Source organism: Natrix helvetica (assembly GCF_964273705.1).
Source record: "Natrix helvetica genome assembly, chromosome: Z".
In the NCBI taxonomy this organism is placed as follows: domain Eukaryota; kingdom Metazoa; phylum Chordata; class Lepidosauria; order Squamata; family Natricidae; genus Natrix; species Natrix helvetica.
In genome coordinates, this window is record NC_138554.1 from 32,261,504 (window position 1) to 32,280,091 (window position 18,588).

The window sequence follows — 18,588 nt, forward strand, 5'->3', positions numbered from 1 at the left end:
CATACATATATAGCTTCAAAATAGTAATTCTTATCTTTTTACAGTGTTCTCTGATAACCTTTTCTGTTTTATTTCAGTTCATTTCTTAGTAATTAATCTCCTTATACAAATAAGAAAATAAAATATATAAAGAAAAAGAAGCATGAGTAAAACTCATTTTCCCATAGCTACATGGACTTACAGCTCTAAAATAAACTAGGCTTTTGAGAAATCAGTCTCCTGAGGATAATGACAAATATCTTATAGATAAACCTATGCTTTTAAATTAGCACTCCCATATTAAAGGAACTTCTTTGAATAGCATTTCATTCCTTCTTGACTACTGCATAGATACATGAGAAACAGTTCTTATGTTTGATCTCCTGTTACTAATTCTGAAGTCTAAAAAGGAGAATGGAAAATAAATCAAGAATCAGTGAATTCCTTCTGCTTGGATTCCCTGATACTGAGGAGCTACGAATATTCCACATTGTTCTCTTTTTAATAATTTATATGGTAGCCTTCATTGAAAACCTCATCATCATCACTGTCATTGTTTATAGCCATCAGCTCCATTCACCCATGTATTTTTTTTTAGTCAATCTATCCTTACAAGACCTTGGATCCATTTCTGTCACAGTTCCCAAGTCAATGATAAATTCCTTGACAAACACGGAAGCCATTTCTTACTCTGGATGTCTCTGCCAAGTTTTTTTCCTTGTTTTCTTCATGCTGTCTCATTTCTTTCTCCTGGGTGTCATGGCCTATGATCGTTATGTAGCCATCTGCAATCCACTGCATTATGAGACTGTACTGAGCAAAACTGTCTGTATCCAAATGGCAACCAGTGCGTGGATTGGTGGCCTTTTCTATGCAATACTTTATACAGGAAACTTATTTACAGTGAACTTCTGTTCCAGAATCCTTAATCAATTCTTTTGTGAAATCCCTCAGCTGCTCAAGATCTCTTGCTCTGACTCATATGTTGCAGTAGTATGGGCTCTAACATTTGGTTCTAGTTTAGCTTTTTTCTATTTTGCTGTAATTACTTTTTCTTATGTTCAGATCTTCAGAGCAGTGTTGAGGATCCGATCTACCCATGGAAAAAATAAGGCCTTCTCTACTTGCTTACCCCACCTCATAGTCATTTGTCTGTTTCTGATAAGTGGTAATTTTGCATACCTGAGACCCCTATCTAGCTCACCATCGACATCAGATATCCTGATTTCTATGTTTTACTGTGTAGTGCCACCAGTCATGAATCCACTGATCTACAGTATGAGGAACAAAGAACTCAAAATGGCATTCAGGAAGTTGATCATCAATATTTCTTTGAAGAACCTGCCACAAATTCCTCAGTTTGTGTAGTTTAATAAATACTTTAAATTATTTGACCATTTAGATACAAAAAGTAAAGTGATCCACTTTTTGCTATGGTTACCAGTTGTTAAATTAAATGGAATTGAATTAGCATGTCAGGCTTTGAAATTGAGAAAACTACAATGTTGTTATGAAGTCTTGTTTTTGGTTGCTTTAAAAACATTTGTTTACAACTCTAGGCAGCTTACACTCTATAAGCATTAATCTATTTAAAATATTGTCTCAGATCAGCATTTAGGATTAAATCGTTGTGATACTACATAAAGTAATAAGGCTGAATACTAACTGTGCTGTTAATTTTCATATACTTTTTCTCCAAATAAATCCATATCTTATTATTTATATTACATAGTAGACATGTATGGAAAAGATATAAGATTATATTGCTGTAGGTAGATGCACTTCTTTCATATAAATTTAATGCTGGATTTCTTAATTTCTTGATATTGATACAAAAATTATGCACTTTCTGGTTTTCAATAGCAATTAAAATCAGAATGTTATAAGCCTAGACCATCAGTTTGTATTCAGATCCCGACAATATTTTAATTTGCTCATTTTTATTACTTTTCATATATGTTCCTACCAATTGACATATGATCATTTTTATCTTTCTTTGATAATCTTTTTAATTTCAGTTCATTTGTATCTAATGAATCTTTTAGGAAAAGATGAGAATTATCAGTCTGATGCTATGCATGTCTATAGGTAGGTAGTCAGACATATAGACAACAAAATTTCACTTAAAAATTTATTTAAAGGATCAGCTGAGATAATAAACTTTACAGAAATATGTATGACGTTGTTGTTTAATTGGAGTTATTTTCCAGTAAGGACCAGCTGTGTAAAATATGCTGTAAATTATGGGAACAACTTAGAATGATTTTTTTTAAAAAAAAAACTTTTAAAATATGCAATGGAGATACACGGTATAGAATAGCTATGAATCAACAGAAAAAAATGTGTGGCCACCTACCATTACACATTGCTTTGTAACATTTGTCGCATTACACCCAAACAGCTACTCTTGTTCTTTTTAGTTTTCCAGTTGAAGCCTGAGACCCCAATGAATAATTATCTTTCCCCTCACCTTCCTTTTCTTGTAAAGAAAGGAGATACACAGAGTTGAAAATATGAAGACATTTTGGTAAACAATGTGAAGAGGAGGAATGGAGATATTAGGAGTCGGCAAGCTAAAATGATTGTATCAGCTTTGGTTTTTACAAAAATTAGGGAGAAAAAGAAAGAAGCACATTGGCTGGTGATTCTAAAAAGAAACAGGTAGTTTTAAGCTGCTAAGTAGATTTAGTTTGAGGAATTTGAAGTCACCTGGAATGATCCAGGTTGAGTTTCAGAGAAGATGGCCAAAAGATTACAGGTTTAAGAGTGAATCCAAATCTGGAAAATCTGGGAAGCACAATAAGATCTTTTATTAATCGCAAATGGTTTGTAAGAGCATGAAGGTGAAATGACTCTACAAGTCAAAAGGGACTCAAAGCCTGAAAAATTAGGGTGCCAGTTAGTTTTCTTCCTTGTTTTTTTCAGCATGTCTCATTTCTTTCTCCTGGGTGTCATGACTTTGGATCTTCAATCCATTGCATTATGAGATTATACTGAACAAAAAAAGCCTGCATCCAAATGGTGACCAGTACATGGATGGGGACAGTCTTTTCTATGCAATACTTTTCACAGGAAATTTATTTATACTGAAGTCCTGTTCTAGGATCAAACAGCTCTTCTGGATGGTGATTAGGGCCATCCAGTTCCTCAAGGTGTCCTTTTCTGTCTCTTATGCTGCAGAACAATGGGCACTAATCTTTGTTTTTTTGTTTAGAGTTCATTATTTTTTTCTGTAATTGTGTTTTCATGTGTGAAGATTTTTAGAACAGTTTTGCAAATATCATCTACCCAAGGGAAGCAAAAGTCCTCCATTACCTGTTTACCTCATCTCCTAGTCTTTTGTCTATTTATGGTCAATAGTGACTTTGCATGCCTGAGGAACATATCCAGCTCTCCAACAGCATAAGATATCATGATTTCTGGAGGAGGAGCCAATGTTTCTCTGGTATGGATGTGCGGTCTCGATGCTCTGAGACTGCAGCTAATATTTTTGTCACTGGGGGGTCCAATTGGGGGTCCAATTGGACCTAAACGAAGAGATGGTGAACAGGAAGACCACGTCTTGCTGATATCAGGGACAACCCAAGTCTCTGGTTGATACAAGAGAAGGACTTCAAGCTGGCGACTAAAGGCAGCCTAGGCTGATGAAGGCTAAGGTTAAGGAACAGAAGAAATGGAAAGAGAAAGTGTGTCCATCTGGTGAGGACATTTGGTGTTTTGAAAAAGACTGCCCTAAAAAAAAACACCTTCTTTTTTCATGCTAAATTAAATCCTTAAGCAGAAGTTAGCAGCGGAACTGATCTTCTTTCATTTGTTTTGGTTAGTCTTCTTGTATTGAAATGCTCTTCACAATTTTTTTTTCTCTTTCCCTCCCCTTTTCTTAAAGTGAATGGACCGGTTTTTCTTCTTCGGCTCCTTTCTGCTTTATTTTTCAACTCAAGGACTAAAACCTCCCTCACTACTCTAACAAAAATCATCTATTATTTACTATTAAACTCAATTTAAGAACTTTGCCCCTCCTAAATCTGAGACAGCACAAGAAAGTGGAAAAAAACTTGAAGTCTGTTGCTCGAAGGCTACAGGCTAGAGATTTTTTTTTCTTTTGAAACTACGCATTTGTTCCTGTTTCTCCTTTGATCTCACTGTCTTCGTGCTTCAAAGCTTGGTAACTAAAAGTGATAAGAGTTAAAGGAACAAACTGTTTACCACAGCTGTCTCTTGAGAGCCTTATCGGCACTGGGAGGGGGGGACCAGAACCTCTCCCTTGTGAAGATTAAAGCTACAGTGGCAATAATTTATAATTTGGAACATGGAGCAATTTTCAGATCAGGAAACTTTAATTTTGCAAAAAAATTGGGATGCAATTCAAAAGTTATTGGAGGTAACCTTGAGAATTGATAAGAAGACAGAGTCTATATCAGGAAAAAAGAGGGAGATGAAGCTCCAAAAACTGAGGAGAAAAACAAACACAAAGATAAGAAAACTAATGAACTGATTTCTGAAACGATAGTAGTTGAAAGCAAAAAAACAGGAGTTTGGAGGGGGGAATTTGATGGTCCGGAGCTCTACCCCAAATTTCAAGGCACAAAAGAAGAAAAAAGAGAAAAAAATGATGGTTTTAAAGAGAAAAAATTATCAGAAACAGGATTGACAATCAAAGATAAATCAATTAAAGCAGCGAAAGGGCGCCGAGATTACCTGAGAGATCCAACAGACAACAAGGTGCGGAAAGATGTCCATAAAAACTTTACCAAGGAAATAAACAGAAAATTATTTCCACAAATGGCAAAAGAAATAAGACTACATGCCTTCTGGAAGGACATAGGTTGATATATGAAAATCGATAATAAAAAATAATAAGAGTTAGGTTTGATGATTTGCAAGTAGGAATTTAGTAATTTTTAGATTGCTTGCTTAAATAAATAGTTGATAATGGTAACAAGGTATATTTCTATGTTGGCTGGAGGTAAGGAAACTTGATATAAGTAATAAATGATTTTGTTAACAAATATCAATGATAATAACAATGAAATGATAAGAGATATAGTTAATGACATATATATGTACTGGTTTAATATAAGGAATTTGGATATAAATTGCAAATAATGATTTGGGGGAAAAAGGCATAGAAATTTAATTAATTAATTCTTACTTTGAATATTTATAAAGATGTAATGCTATTGGATATATGAAAGTAGATAACAAAAAATTAACTAAGTTTTATAATTAGTAAGTAGTAATTTAGTAACTTACAGATTGTTATGTTAAATAAATAACCGATAAGGGCAATAAGTTATACATATATGTTGGTTTGATGGGAAGAAAGTAGATATAACAGTAAAGGATTTTTTGTTAACTAATAGTAATTATAACAATTAACAATGGAATGCTAAGGATAAGGGATAGAGTTAATTATATATATTTATCAGCACAAATGCAACACAAATATAAAAAGGCAAGATTAAAAATAAAAATATGGTTTTCTGCCTGGATGGTCCTCTGTGATGAGCTGGATGACAGAAAGGGGGAATAGTGAGCTCCCTCCCATATTTGGGCATACCAGGGGATGTAACACAAATACATACCTATTTCCCTGACCTAGCTGATAAGGAAGAGAGCCTGTGGCTTAGTGGCAATTATATCGGCCTAATATGCAATACAGCCCTGGTTCTATTCCCAGTAAGGGTATGGCTTGCTGATGAGAGCTAAATAGCTTGAAATAGATCTATACTAGCCTCCCTTTATTTATTTATCAGCACAAATACAACACAAATATAAAAAGGTAACATTAAAAATAAAAATATGGTTTTCTGCCTGGATGGTCCTTTGTGATGAGCCAAATGACAGAAAGGGGGAATAGTGAGCTCCCTCCCATATTTGGGCATACCAGGGGATGTAACACAAATACATACCTATTTCCCTGACCTAGCTGATAAGGAAGAGAGCCTGTGGCTTAGTGGCAATTATATCGGCCTAATATGCAATACAGCCCTGGTTCTATTCCCAGTAAGGGTATGGCTTGCTGATGAGAGCTAAATAGCTTGAAATAGATCTATACTAGCCTCCCTTTATTTATTTATCAGCACAAATACAACACAAATATAAAAAGGTAACATTAACAATAAAAATATGGTTTTCTGCCTGGATGGTCCTTTGTGATGAGCCGAATGACAGAAAGGGGGAGTAGTGAGCTCCCTCCCATATTTTGGCATACCAGGGGTTGTAACACAAATACATACCTATTTCCCTGGCCTAGCTGATAAGGAAGAGAGCCTGTGGCTTAATGGCAATTACATCAGCCTAATATGCAATACAGCCCTGGTTCGATTCCCAGTAATGGTATGGCTAGCTGATGAGAGCTAAATAGCTTGAAATAGATCTATACTAGTCTCCCTTTATTTATTTATCAGCACAAATTCAACACACACACACGACACACACACGTGTGTGTGTGTGTCGTGTGTGTGTGTGTGTGTGTGTGTATACTACCATAACAAAAGGAACCTGGACACAAATTGTAAACAGTGATTTGGTGGGGGGGGAAGGGTTTAGAAATCTTGTCAACTAATTTTTGTTTAGAATATGTTATAAAGGTTTAAGGCTTTTGTATGACTTTGTAGTAATTAATGAAATGCCATTAGGTGGTTGTGTTTTTAACTATGGATTATTCTAGGCAAAAGGACACTAAAACAATTTCAGTCAAATGAGAACTATGATATGTTGAAAGTAAGACTCATTAAGAACTTTGACATTTGATATGAATGTAAATAATGACTGTGGAAGAGCTGCACGAAAGCTAATTGTAACCAACTGACACACTTTATACAAGATGTAATGTAGGATGATGATTTTTTGTGTGTGTTGTTTGTTTAATAAAAATAAAAAAGTAAAAAAAGATATCATGATTTCTGTGTTTTACTGTGTTGTGTCACCAATGTTGAATTTACTGATCCACAGAATAAGGAACATTCTGGAAGCTGATCTTCAAGATTTCTTCCAATACCTGACCAAATTTTATCATTGGCATATTTAATAAATGCTTTAAATTAATATTTGAATAAAATATTGGAAAGCTTACAATAAATTTAGGTATAGATTATTATTGTTTCAAATCAGCATTTAGCTGCTGAATACTAATTGTGTAGTAAACCTGTTCCTTTAAAGGAGAACTTTATCTATTATTAGTTATATTTTATTGCAGAAGTAGAGGAAATGTATAATGTTTATGTTCTGGATGGCAAACTGGATGGCCCTAATCGCCTCCTTCCCCACAACTCTGCTGTTAGATTGGGTAACGGATAGGCATACACAGGCTAACAATAACAATAGGTCTTCATTATAACACAACAAGTAAGAACAATCCAGTGAAGGTTGAATCTGACAGCAGTCCTTTTATAGGGAGCTGTCAGACCATTCGACCAATGAGATTAAACCTCTGTTCTCACAACTGGAAACTGCCTTTCCCCCACCATTTGGTTTTTTTATTTATCCACAGCCACTGCAGCTGGGACAGGGTAGTTGACATGAGTCTGTGAACTGAATCATGTGCCTCCCCCTGTGCCAATGCCTTGGTCTCGATCACAGGGCTCACTTCCGCCTGGGATGAGCCTCCCGCCCACTGTCCCACTCATGATGGGAAGGTGGGGAGCACCTGTCACTGAGGGGCAGTCAGGACTCCCCTCCCCACTCTGACCTCCAGCCCAGCCCCAGAATTGATCCATGTGCCCTCTACCTGTGCACCTCTGGGCCCTGCAGCCAGGCCAATACTTCACCCTCTGCTTCACCTTGCCTCACCTCATGGCAACAACAATGCCAGCAGCAGCCCTCTCCAACAGAAGCATCATCATCCTTCATTCCCCCCCCCCCCAAGCCTGGAAAGCCCAGCCTGCGCAAGAAGAGTAAGCACAGTGGCAGCAGCCTCAAAGAGGAGGCAAGCACAGCTGGGTGTCCCTTCAGAGAAGCAGGGCTAGGCAATGGCATCCCCATCCTTCAGGAGCTCAAGGGCTGAGCCCCTGCCACCCAGGATCCCTCACAGACCTCACAGGCCATCACACAGCCTGAGGGGGTCAGTAAGAATCCTCCAGTGGTCAGGTCCCAGCACCCACCATGGCCGTCAATGCAACTGATGGCCATTTTTCCCCAGCCCCACCAGTCACCAGGGCACATGAACCCCAGCCATGCCAAACCCTGCCCCACAAGGGCATTCACAATCCTGCTTAATCTAATGGAAAGAAGGACTAGGGGTGACATGATATAATTGTCTCATTTTTAAAAAACTCATGCAGAGATGAGGGAGTCAAACTATTTTCCAAAGCATCAAAAGATAAAATAAGAAACAATGGATGGAAACTAACCAAGAAGAGAAACAACCCAGAACTAAGAAGAAATTTCCTAACAGTCACATCAATCAATCAATGGATCTTGATATCACTCATATTGAGTTGGCCATGCCCACTGAGTCAAATGACTACCTGCCATGCCCACCAAGCCATGCTCACCAAGCCATGCCCACCAAGCCATGCCACGGAACTGGTGGTTAAAAAAACTTGAATCTCACCCTTGCCTATATACATATATAAACATACATAAAAACAAACACATATACACATAAGACACATACACACACACACGTGTGTGTGTGTGTGTGTGTTGTATTTGTGTTGATAAATAAATAAAGGGAGACTAGTATAGATCTATTTCAACCTATTTAGGTCTTATCAGCTAGCCATATCCTTAATGGGAATCGAACCAGGGCTGTATTACATATTAGACCAATGTAATTGCCACTAAGCCACAGGCTCTCTTCCTTATCAGCTAGGCCAGGGAAATAGGTATGTATTTGTGTTATATTTGGGTATACCACGGGTTGTAACACAAATACATTCATATATATATATATATATATATATATATATATATATATATATATATATATATATATATATATATATATATATATATATATATATATATATATATATATATATATATATATATATATATATATATATATATATATACACACACATATATATACATACACACACACACACACACATATAGATATATAGATATATATACATATATTCATACATACGTACATACATATACATACATACACACACAGAGACATACACACATACATACACACACACACACATACATACATACACACACACATACATACACACACACACACAAACACATACATACATACATACATACATGGATAAAGAGAGATGTTTATTTCAGCTTGCACACCACTCCAGAAAATTAATAAGATTTTATGACAGTTGTATACATGATTGGCAGTTATTGATCAACTTATTAAATGTGACATGTCTCCTAATATAAAGGCTACATAATGACACATTCATAGCTGCACCTAAATGAACAAGATATTCTTAGAAGAATCTCAGAAACGTAACAGCCTTGATAGAGCATTTTTAATTTCTTTATTTCTCAAGCTATAGATTAATGGATTTAGCATGGGTGGAATAATGGAGTACATTATAGCAATTGCCAAATCCAGCTGAGAAGGTTTCTGAGGTGGGGATCTAAGATAAGCAAAACTCCCAAAAGTTACAAATACAGAGAAAACAGTGACATGGGGTAGACAAGTAGACAATGCTTTTTTTCTCCCTTGAACAGAAGGAATTTGCAGGACAGCAAAGAAGATTTGCACATAGGTAGCAATAATGAAGATAAAGATGCCAACCACACCTAGAGCACTAAAAATTAGGGCTCCAATTTCAGCTAGGAATAAATCAGAGCAAGCAAGCTTCAGTAACTGTGGGATTTCACAGAAGAACTGATTGACAACATTGGAACAGAATGGTGATGCAAAAGTGCCCCCAGTATGTAACCCACCATAGAAGAAACCAACAATCCACACACTTCCAATCATTTGTATGCATGCTCTCCTATTCATTATCAGTTCATATTGCAAAGGGTTGCAAATGACAACATAGCGATCATAGGCCATGACAGTAAGAAGGGCAACATCACAACCGACAAAGGAGATAAAGAAAAGGACTTGAGTCACACATCCAGAATAAGAAATGTATCTGTTGTTCAACACAACATTGATCATGATTTTAGCGAAAAAAACTGAGACAGAAGCAATGTCCTGGATGGCCAAAGGCCTAAGATGGCCTTAGAAAGAAGTACATGGGTGTGTGGAGATGGTAATCAAAAACTACAGCCGAGATGATAAGAAGATTCCCTGCTAGGGTTCCTAAATATAAAGTCAGAAATAAACTGAAATGTGCAATTCGTATTTCTCTGATTGCTGAAAATTCAAGGAGCAGAAATTCAGAGATGAATGATTGATTTGCCATTTCTTAAAATTGATGATCAAGGGGGAATATGTCTGCTGCAAGAAAACAAAAAGATAAATATTAAAACCACAATCTCTTATAAAATAACATTTGCATTTGAATATGAACACTTCTGGTGATGTGGGGGAGACATGAGAAAACTTATAAAATGTTTATTGGGAGGTGGATTATCACAGAATATTTTCTGGGCTTTTATCCACATATAATAATAATAATAATAATAATAATAATAATAATAATAATAATAATAATAATAATAATAATAATAATAATAATAATAATAATAATAATAATAAAATTTGGATTTATTAGCCGCTCCCTTTCCGAGTAGGACTCGGGGCGGCGTACAATGGAGCATAAAACATAAAAGATATATAACAGCACAAAAACGTACATACATACACAACACACATACATACATACACGGAGGAGGAAACAAATTACATCATTAGACAGTTAAAAATCAGCTTTAAAATACCCCAATTGTAAAAACCCAATATGCAGTTAAGAATTAATATTTAAGAACAATTTAAAAAACAGTTAGGAGGAATGAGAAAATTACGATTGCGCTTGAGCCAGGCCAGATAATTGAAAGAGGTGGGTCTTCAGCTGTACACGGAAGGAGCGGAGATCGGAAGTAATCCTGATGTCACGGGGGAGGTCATTCCACAGGGCTGGGCCCATCACAGAGAAGGCTCTGCTCCTGGGTGTCGCCCCCCGGCACTGTTTGGCGGACGGCACCCGGAGAAGTCCCTCTCTGTGTGAGCGAATTGGTCGTAGGGATGTGTGGGGCAGGATGCGATCCTGCATATAACTAGGCCCTGTGCCATGAAGCGCTTTAAAGATCATAATCAAAACCTTGAAACGCACTCGGTAGACCACAGGAAGCCAGTGCAGCTCGCGCAGGAGAGGTGTTACAGGGGAGAATCTAGTCCTCCCCATAATCACCCGCGCGGCCGCGTTCTGGACCAACTGTAGTCTCCGAGTGCATCTCAAGGGAAGCCCCATGTAGAGAGCATTGCAGTAATCCAGGCGAGACGTCACTAGCGCATGGGTGACTGTGCGTAGGGCATCCCGGTCCAATAAGGGGCGCAATTGGCGCATCAGGCGGACCTGATGGAACGCCCCCCTTGCCACGGCTGTTACATGGTTATCCATGGACAGCCGGGCATCCAGGAGGACGCCCAAATTGCGCACCTGTTCCATGGGGGCTAGTTGGACGCCCCCGATGGCCAGAGATGGAAGCACCTGGTTGAACCGGGAGGCCGGAAGCCACAGCCACTCCGTCTTGGAAGGGTTGAGTTTTAGTCGGTTGCCATAACATATAAGATGAATATGTTATTAAAGAATATCTCAGCAAATAATTAATAGAATCATTAACAATATTTTTTAAATCAGAAATTGCATGTTGTTAAGGAGATACTGCTGAAAATTCTTGAATCTGTTATTTCCTTGGCCTAACACAATATGTAGGGAAGTAATCTTTAATAATTAAATATTGTACAGTATATGGGGTCATTTTTGATTCTGAAAGGAGATAATAAGAAAACGAAATAAACTATTAAAATATAAAGGAATATGAAAGAAAACTATAAAGCAACAAGAATTATCATTTTGAAGCTCTATATATGTTTATATATGTAGCTAGATACTTGCCTATAGGGGTGCAAATGCTAGAATGTATATCTGTACATAATCATAGTTTTTTCTGTTTTGAATGTACGTCAGGCCTTGTGTTTGTTCATTTGTTTTTATCTGTTATTTGATTTGTACTCTTGATTAATTTGTGGAAAGGGAAGGAGATAACACTGAGATTCATTGAGGATAAAAATCTTGTTACTAATTGTATTCTACTATAATATATCATGACATTCCGCAATATTCTTCTCTATCCAAAATTATTCAGTGTCCAGCATAGATACATCTTTATTTTATAGGCATTGATCTGGAGATGTTATTTGCTTGGTGGCATTTATTTGGCATGATATATCTGTGTAGATTAGGTATTCTACAAGGGCTCAACAGAAGATAATGAAATACTTTACAGAAATACTCTACAGAAATACATATATTAGGTGTTGATGGTATATAAATATATTATTTAAATGATTTATAAACAACTGAGTACATAGAAACTTGCATTCTGTTTTAAGAACAATATCCAGTATATCAGTGAAATTATGAAAAAAATAAATCTTACTTTTTCTTTGCTTACATTTTATTTCCAGATGGAATTTCTTCTCTAGCTTTCAGTCCCTTCAAATCAATGTGTTCTGCTCATTCATGCAGTCATGTTTGCTACATATCATCTTTTCCTCTCTTTTTCTCCTTCAGACAATCAAAAGATTTCCCTACACTTGTATATCAAGTGACAACTATGGGCACATACTATTATGAATAAAAGTGTAATGTTTGTCAGAATTTGTTCCCAGTAGAGACTAAAAACTATATTCCTTTGGGATTCATTCTGAAAGTTAATGCAAACCAGTGATGAGAGCACAGAGAGAAAAGTTTACTTTGTGGGTGATGCACCTGTTAATTACAATTGCCAAACAATTGGATCTGCATAAGTTGAAAGGATATTAAAGTAGTAAAACAAAACTCTAAGTTCTCCTCAACCATCAGGTTTGTACTTAAAATTTAAAATGTAGAAAGAAATGCATTATGTTTCACACACACGCATACAGAAATATGTTGCTTAATTATATTTTATATGGTGTTGATGAAAATAATGTATTAATTAAAGCAGACCCATTTTAAAAAAAAAATATTTTATAAATTACTAGCTGTCAGGGGAAAAATTTCACCCTGAGCTAATGAGGTCTTAGACCGACGACTTTTCCAAACAGCATATCTTCAAGAAAAACAAAAATAAAAAAACCAAGAACATGTTCCAATGAAAACAAACTTTTAATATGAAAATAAGAAAATAGAAATAAAACAAATCTATCTAATTGTTACATTTTGGCAAGAACAAATGTTGTCCACCTTCTTGGAAGACAAGCAGAAGATCAAAAGGGAAGAAGTCTCTGGAATGTGTGATGTATTATAAACGTGTTAAGCATGCACAGTAAATCATTGCTGATAAGGACTGCACAGTAATTATTCAGTTCGGCTAGCAAACAATTAATGCAGTGACACCCGTTCTTTTGCTAGTTGGGCTGAGGTCATCAAATCATCATATAAGGCACATCTTATTTTGCAGATATTCATGTTGTGCTGCTGAAAGTGGTTTTTTGAGCATGTAAGCAATCTGATCATGTGTAGAAACATTTTGCAATTTAACAAAACCTTGCTTAACTAATTGTTTTGTGTTTGATAACGAATGTCAATGTGTCTGGACCTAGGACCTATACCACTTTATAATGACTTGGTAAGGCCACACTTGGAATACTGCATTCAGTCTCCACATCTTTTTTACATCGTGGCGATGTAAAAAAGATGTTGGATAGCTATTTATCTGAAATGGTATAGGGTTTCCTGCCTAGGCAGGGGGTTGGACTAAAAGACCTCCAAGGTCCCTTCCAACTCTACTATTGTATTGTATTGTATTGTATTGTATTGTATTGTATTGCATTGCATTGCATTGCATTGTATTGTATTGTATTATAACAATGCACACACAGCCAGCACCAATCAGCACCAATCTACCAATCATGATGCAACCACACAACCAATCATTCCACTTATTGAAACAAAGCCAGCACCCATCCCCTCCCACCAAGATTTACAGAAAGATGGCAGCTCCGTTCCCAAATAAAAAATATGAGTTTCTGTCTGGATGGTTTTCTGTGATGAGCCGAATGACAGAAAGAGGGAGTAGTGAGCTCCCTCCCATATTTGAGCATACCAGGGGTTGTAACACAAATACATACCTATTTCCCTGTAGACCTCTCTATAAGTCATCCAGATGATCAAGATGCAATACAACAAATGCCTCCAAAGGATAAATGTTCAACTCCCCCTGGTGGTGTTGGATTTTCCCTAGATGGAACAAGACAACACTTAATGTGGCAAAGGCAAATGCCAGCCTCTCAAGCAAACCAATTTAATGTTGCCACACAAAGACCAACGGTGCAATTACAGTGCCCCCTGGTTCAACAACCAGCTTTTCAACCTGCACAGCAAGATGTTCAAATGCATATCCCTCAGGAGGCATTTTCTGTCACTCCTTTGACTGGTGAGTCAAAATTAAAGGAGTCAGGAGAGAATTATAAAGCCTGGGTCAGTGAGATTGCACTCTTGCTTCGCAGAGAAGGTACACATTGTATGTTTTTTAATCCAGCTCAACCATGGACCCCTGCAATTAGAGACCTAGAGACTAGGGAGTGTACAATTTTGCTGATGTCTATGGATACTGAACTGCAGGTTACCTTTCCACCTGATGCAACAGCCCAACAAATTTTGGCTATTTTGGAAGATTGCTACAGGCCCATTTCAATTGAATCTTCATGTTTGCTCATGTCTGAGTTCCATGGTTCGAAGTTGAAACCTGGTGAACAAATTGGTGGACATTTGACCAAACTGAAAAGAATGAGAAGTGAATTGAGAGAAAGTGGACATGTAATTGATATCCAAATGATTAGCATCATCATTAACTCATTGAATTATGAATGGAAAGATGCCATTGCAAAGATTAACTACGTGCCTATTGCCCAACGCATAGTTAATCATGTCTGCAGACTTTTAGTTGAGGAGGAAGCTATCAAATTAGCTACGCCACATCTGCAATGACCCACAGCATCAAAAGCTCCAGCTAGACATCCCTTCCGAGGAAGAGGATACGCTCCAAGGATGCCAAAATGCTACATCTGCAACCGAATGGGACATGACACCTGGGATTGTCCCCAATGAGTTCTAGCTTCCATCACATACCAGCCCAGAGGAACAGACTCCAGAGGCAGAGGTAGAGGCGGAAGACAAGGTCATCGTGGTCCAAGGTGTGATCCACAAGCTCCACTCGCAACATTGGCCATAACCAACGTTCCACAACCTGATTCAAAGTAGGACAGAGGTCTTTGTGGACTTTAGATAGTGGAGCAGCTGTACATGTTACCCACAGAAAGGAACTTTTCACAGAGATGGGCAAGCCAGAGCCCGAATATCGAGAACTGTACTCCTTCTCCAATCACACTTGCAAGGTCATGGGAAAAGGAACTGTTTACATTGAAGAGCTCAATACATTCATCCCTGATGTTTATTACATACCTTCAGCAACCAGTAATTTGCTTAGTCAAAGTCATTTGTCTAGAGATTTAAAGTTCCAGGTTCACCACCTCGATAAAGCAAGTTACATAGTTAAAGATGGAGATATTGTTGCTGAAACCATGCCGATTGTTGGTGTTTATTACTTAAAGCCAAAAGCACAGGCAAGTAGGCAAACTCCAAAAAGGAACAGAAGATTCTGGCACGCCAGTTTCCGTGTTCTTAGAAAGATGCCGGAGTTCGCAAAGGTTTGGATCTAAAGGGGTGTAAAGTGTTTTTGGATTATGCAGTTTGCAGGAAAGCTAAATCCAAGGCAGCTGCAATTCCCAAAAATGTTACACGCCTGTCAACACGCATTTTTGATTTGGTACACACTGACATAGTGAATCCTTTCCCACCATCATTTGGTGGTAGAAAGCACTTTCTAACAATTGTAGATAATCATTCTAGATATGGATTTGTATATCCTATGAGAGAGAAATCTGAGACCTTTCAGATCTTTAAAGACTTTGCAGCTTTTGTTTCTACACAATACCAAGTTCGCATCGCCAGAATCCAGAGTGACCGTGGTGCAGAATTCATGTCTCAGCGTTTCCAGGACTGGATATGTAAGAATGGAATTCTTCATCAGACATCCGCTCCATATACACCGGCTCATAATGGAGTCGTACAAAGAAGACAAGGAGTTCTAGAAACCATGATGCATTGTCTCCTAGAAGATGCCAATCTCAGTAGCATATACTGGGGTGAAGCAATCAAATATGCAAATTACATTGTCAACCTTACTTGGAGCAGTGTAATCAATCAAACTCCTTTCTACATGATGTATGGCCACAAGCCTGATCTCAAGAACCTCCACATTTTTGGTTTATACGGTATGGTGAACACTCCCTTAACTCAAAGGAGAAAGGGAGGTCCAGTAGCAAAGAGACTGAGATTTATGGGTATTAATGATAACTCAAAATGGTGCAAATTCATTGATCCTAAACATGTGATTGTCATTTCACAATCTGCAAATTTTGAGGAAGATTTTGGCTGGTCCAGTATTCATTCTAATGATCCTGGAGTTTATTTTCCTAGAGATGGTGTTGCAGATGCCACGCTGCCTGATGACAATTTACAGGCAGATATTCCTTCTACCAGTTCTTCACAAACTGATGTTCCCTCTTCGCAAGCCACGGATGCTGATGCTAGCGACGAACATGAGGATGAGGACGAAGAAGAAGAAGAATGGACTGTTGTTCCGAGATGTTCCAAAGGGTCACAAAAGTAATCCTTCCACAACGATATTCGTGGCAACTGACAAAAACGCCATTACCTTTGATTTGCAACATTACTCTTCCTCCTGAGACATTCACACAAATCAAACAGCTTTCTGATTCCGAACAAGACAAATGGTATGATGCAATGCAGGATGAAATGGACAGTTTAAAGAAACTTCATGTATTCACACCTGCAAAACCTCCAGCAAACAAGAAAGTCATTGGCACTCGATGGGTCTACAGAATCAAGAAGAAACCGAATGGTGAGTCTTTATACAAAGCCAGACTTGTAGCTCAGGGTTTCGCTCAACGTTATCCTGAGGACTACACAAACTCTTACACACCAACAGTCAAAACTGAAAGTGTAAAAATTGCTTTAACTACTGGAACTATTCTTGGTTTAGAAGTTTTCCAATTTGATGTGGACACAGCTTATCTACATGCAGATCTATATGAAGAGATCTACGTGAGAAACCCTCCAGGATTCCAAAAGCAAGAAGGGGATACCTGGTTCCTGAACAAAAGTCTATATGGTCTGAAACAGTCAGGTTTAATGTGGTACTTATGTCTTACTGACAAACTAAATTCAATGTGCTTTATTAAGTCCGAAACTGATGAATGCGTGTTCACAAAAAGATCTAACAATGCATATGAGATAATTCTTGTTTATGTTGATGACATTTTTTACATTGGTCCAAATAAGAAAATGAGTGAGATTTTTGCTAAAAGTTTGCAGAGATACTTCACACTGAAATATTTAGGTCACATTAGAACCTATTTAGGTGTTCAGATTGAAAAGACACAGAAGGGGTTTAGTCTTTCACAAGAGGAGAAACGTGATCACATTTTGCATCATTGCAACATGAAAGATGGTAACACAACAAAGACACCCATTCAAACAGATTTTCACAACTTAACACATGAACCAAGTCCTGAGTTCGAGGACCAAACACTTTATCGTTCAGTCATTGGTTCACTGTTATACATTAGTAGTTGGACCAGACCCGACATTGCACTTAGTGTTAATCTTTTCTCACGACACGTAGGTAAGGCAACACAATTTCATTGGACATACATTAAGAACTTATTGAAATACCTGAAACACACTAAACACATGAAGTTATTGCTAGAACCAACACACACTGATTATCCAGAATTATGTTGTAATGCCGATTCTGATTGGGCAAGTGATAAGAAATCACACAAAAGCACTTCTGGTTACATTATGTTCCTGAATGGATGGCCTGTTTACTGGCAAGTGAGAAAACAGAGTTTTGTTTTATGTTCATCTACTGAAGCGGAATATGCTTGTGTTTCAGATGCATGTAATTCTGTAACGTGGTTTGATGCTTTGATCACAGATATCTGGACACTTCCGATTCGACCAATCACAGTGATGGAAGATAATGAATCGGTGGTTTATATTTCTGAGTCACATTTTATACAATACAATACAATAGTAGAGTTGGAAGGTACCTTGGAGGTCTTCTAGTCCAACCCCCTGCCTAGGCAGGAAACCCTATACCATTTCAGACAAATAGCTATCCAACATCTTCTTAAAGACTTCCAGTGTTGGGGCATTCACAACTTCTGGAGGCAAGCTGTTCCACTGATTAATTGTTCTCACTGTCAGGAAATTTCTCCTCAGTTCTAAGTTGCTTCTCTCCTTGATTAGTTTCCACCCATTGCTTCTTGTTCTACCCTCAGGTGCCTTGGAGAATAGTTTGACTCCCTCTTCTTTGTGGCAACCCCTGAGATATTGGAACAATACTATCATGTCTCCCCTAGTCCTTCTTTCTCTT

At 37.6% G+C, this 18,588-nt stretch overlaps 1 protein-coding gene and 1 pseudogene across 2 annotated transcripts; one reads left to right on the plus strand and one right to left on the minus strand.

Annotated features, from left to right (window-relative positions):
- Positions 1–393: 393 nt before the first annotated feature.
- LOC309401418 (olfactory receptor 14A16-like) lies at positions 394–1,347 on the plus strand (the record flags this gene model as incomplete). Its single annotated transcript, XM_081970485.1, has 1 exon — positions 394–1,347. One exon carries the CDS (start codon positions 394–396, stop codon positions 1,345–1,347), a length of 954 nt encoding a protein of 317 aa, XP_081826611.1.
- Positions 1,348–9,394: 8,047 nt separating this feature from the next.
- On the minus strand, positions 9,395–10,319 carry LOC309401420 (olfactory receptor 14C36-like; annotated as a pseudogene). The gene has a single exon. The product of its transcript is annotated as an olfactory receptor 14C36-like (transcript).
- Between the last annotated feature and the right edge of the window lie 8,269 nt (positions 10,320–18,588).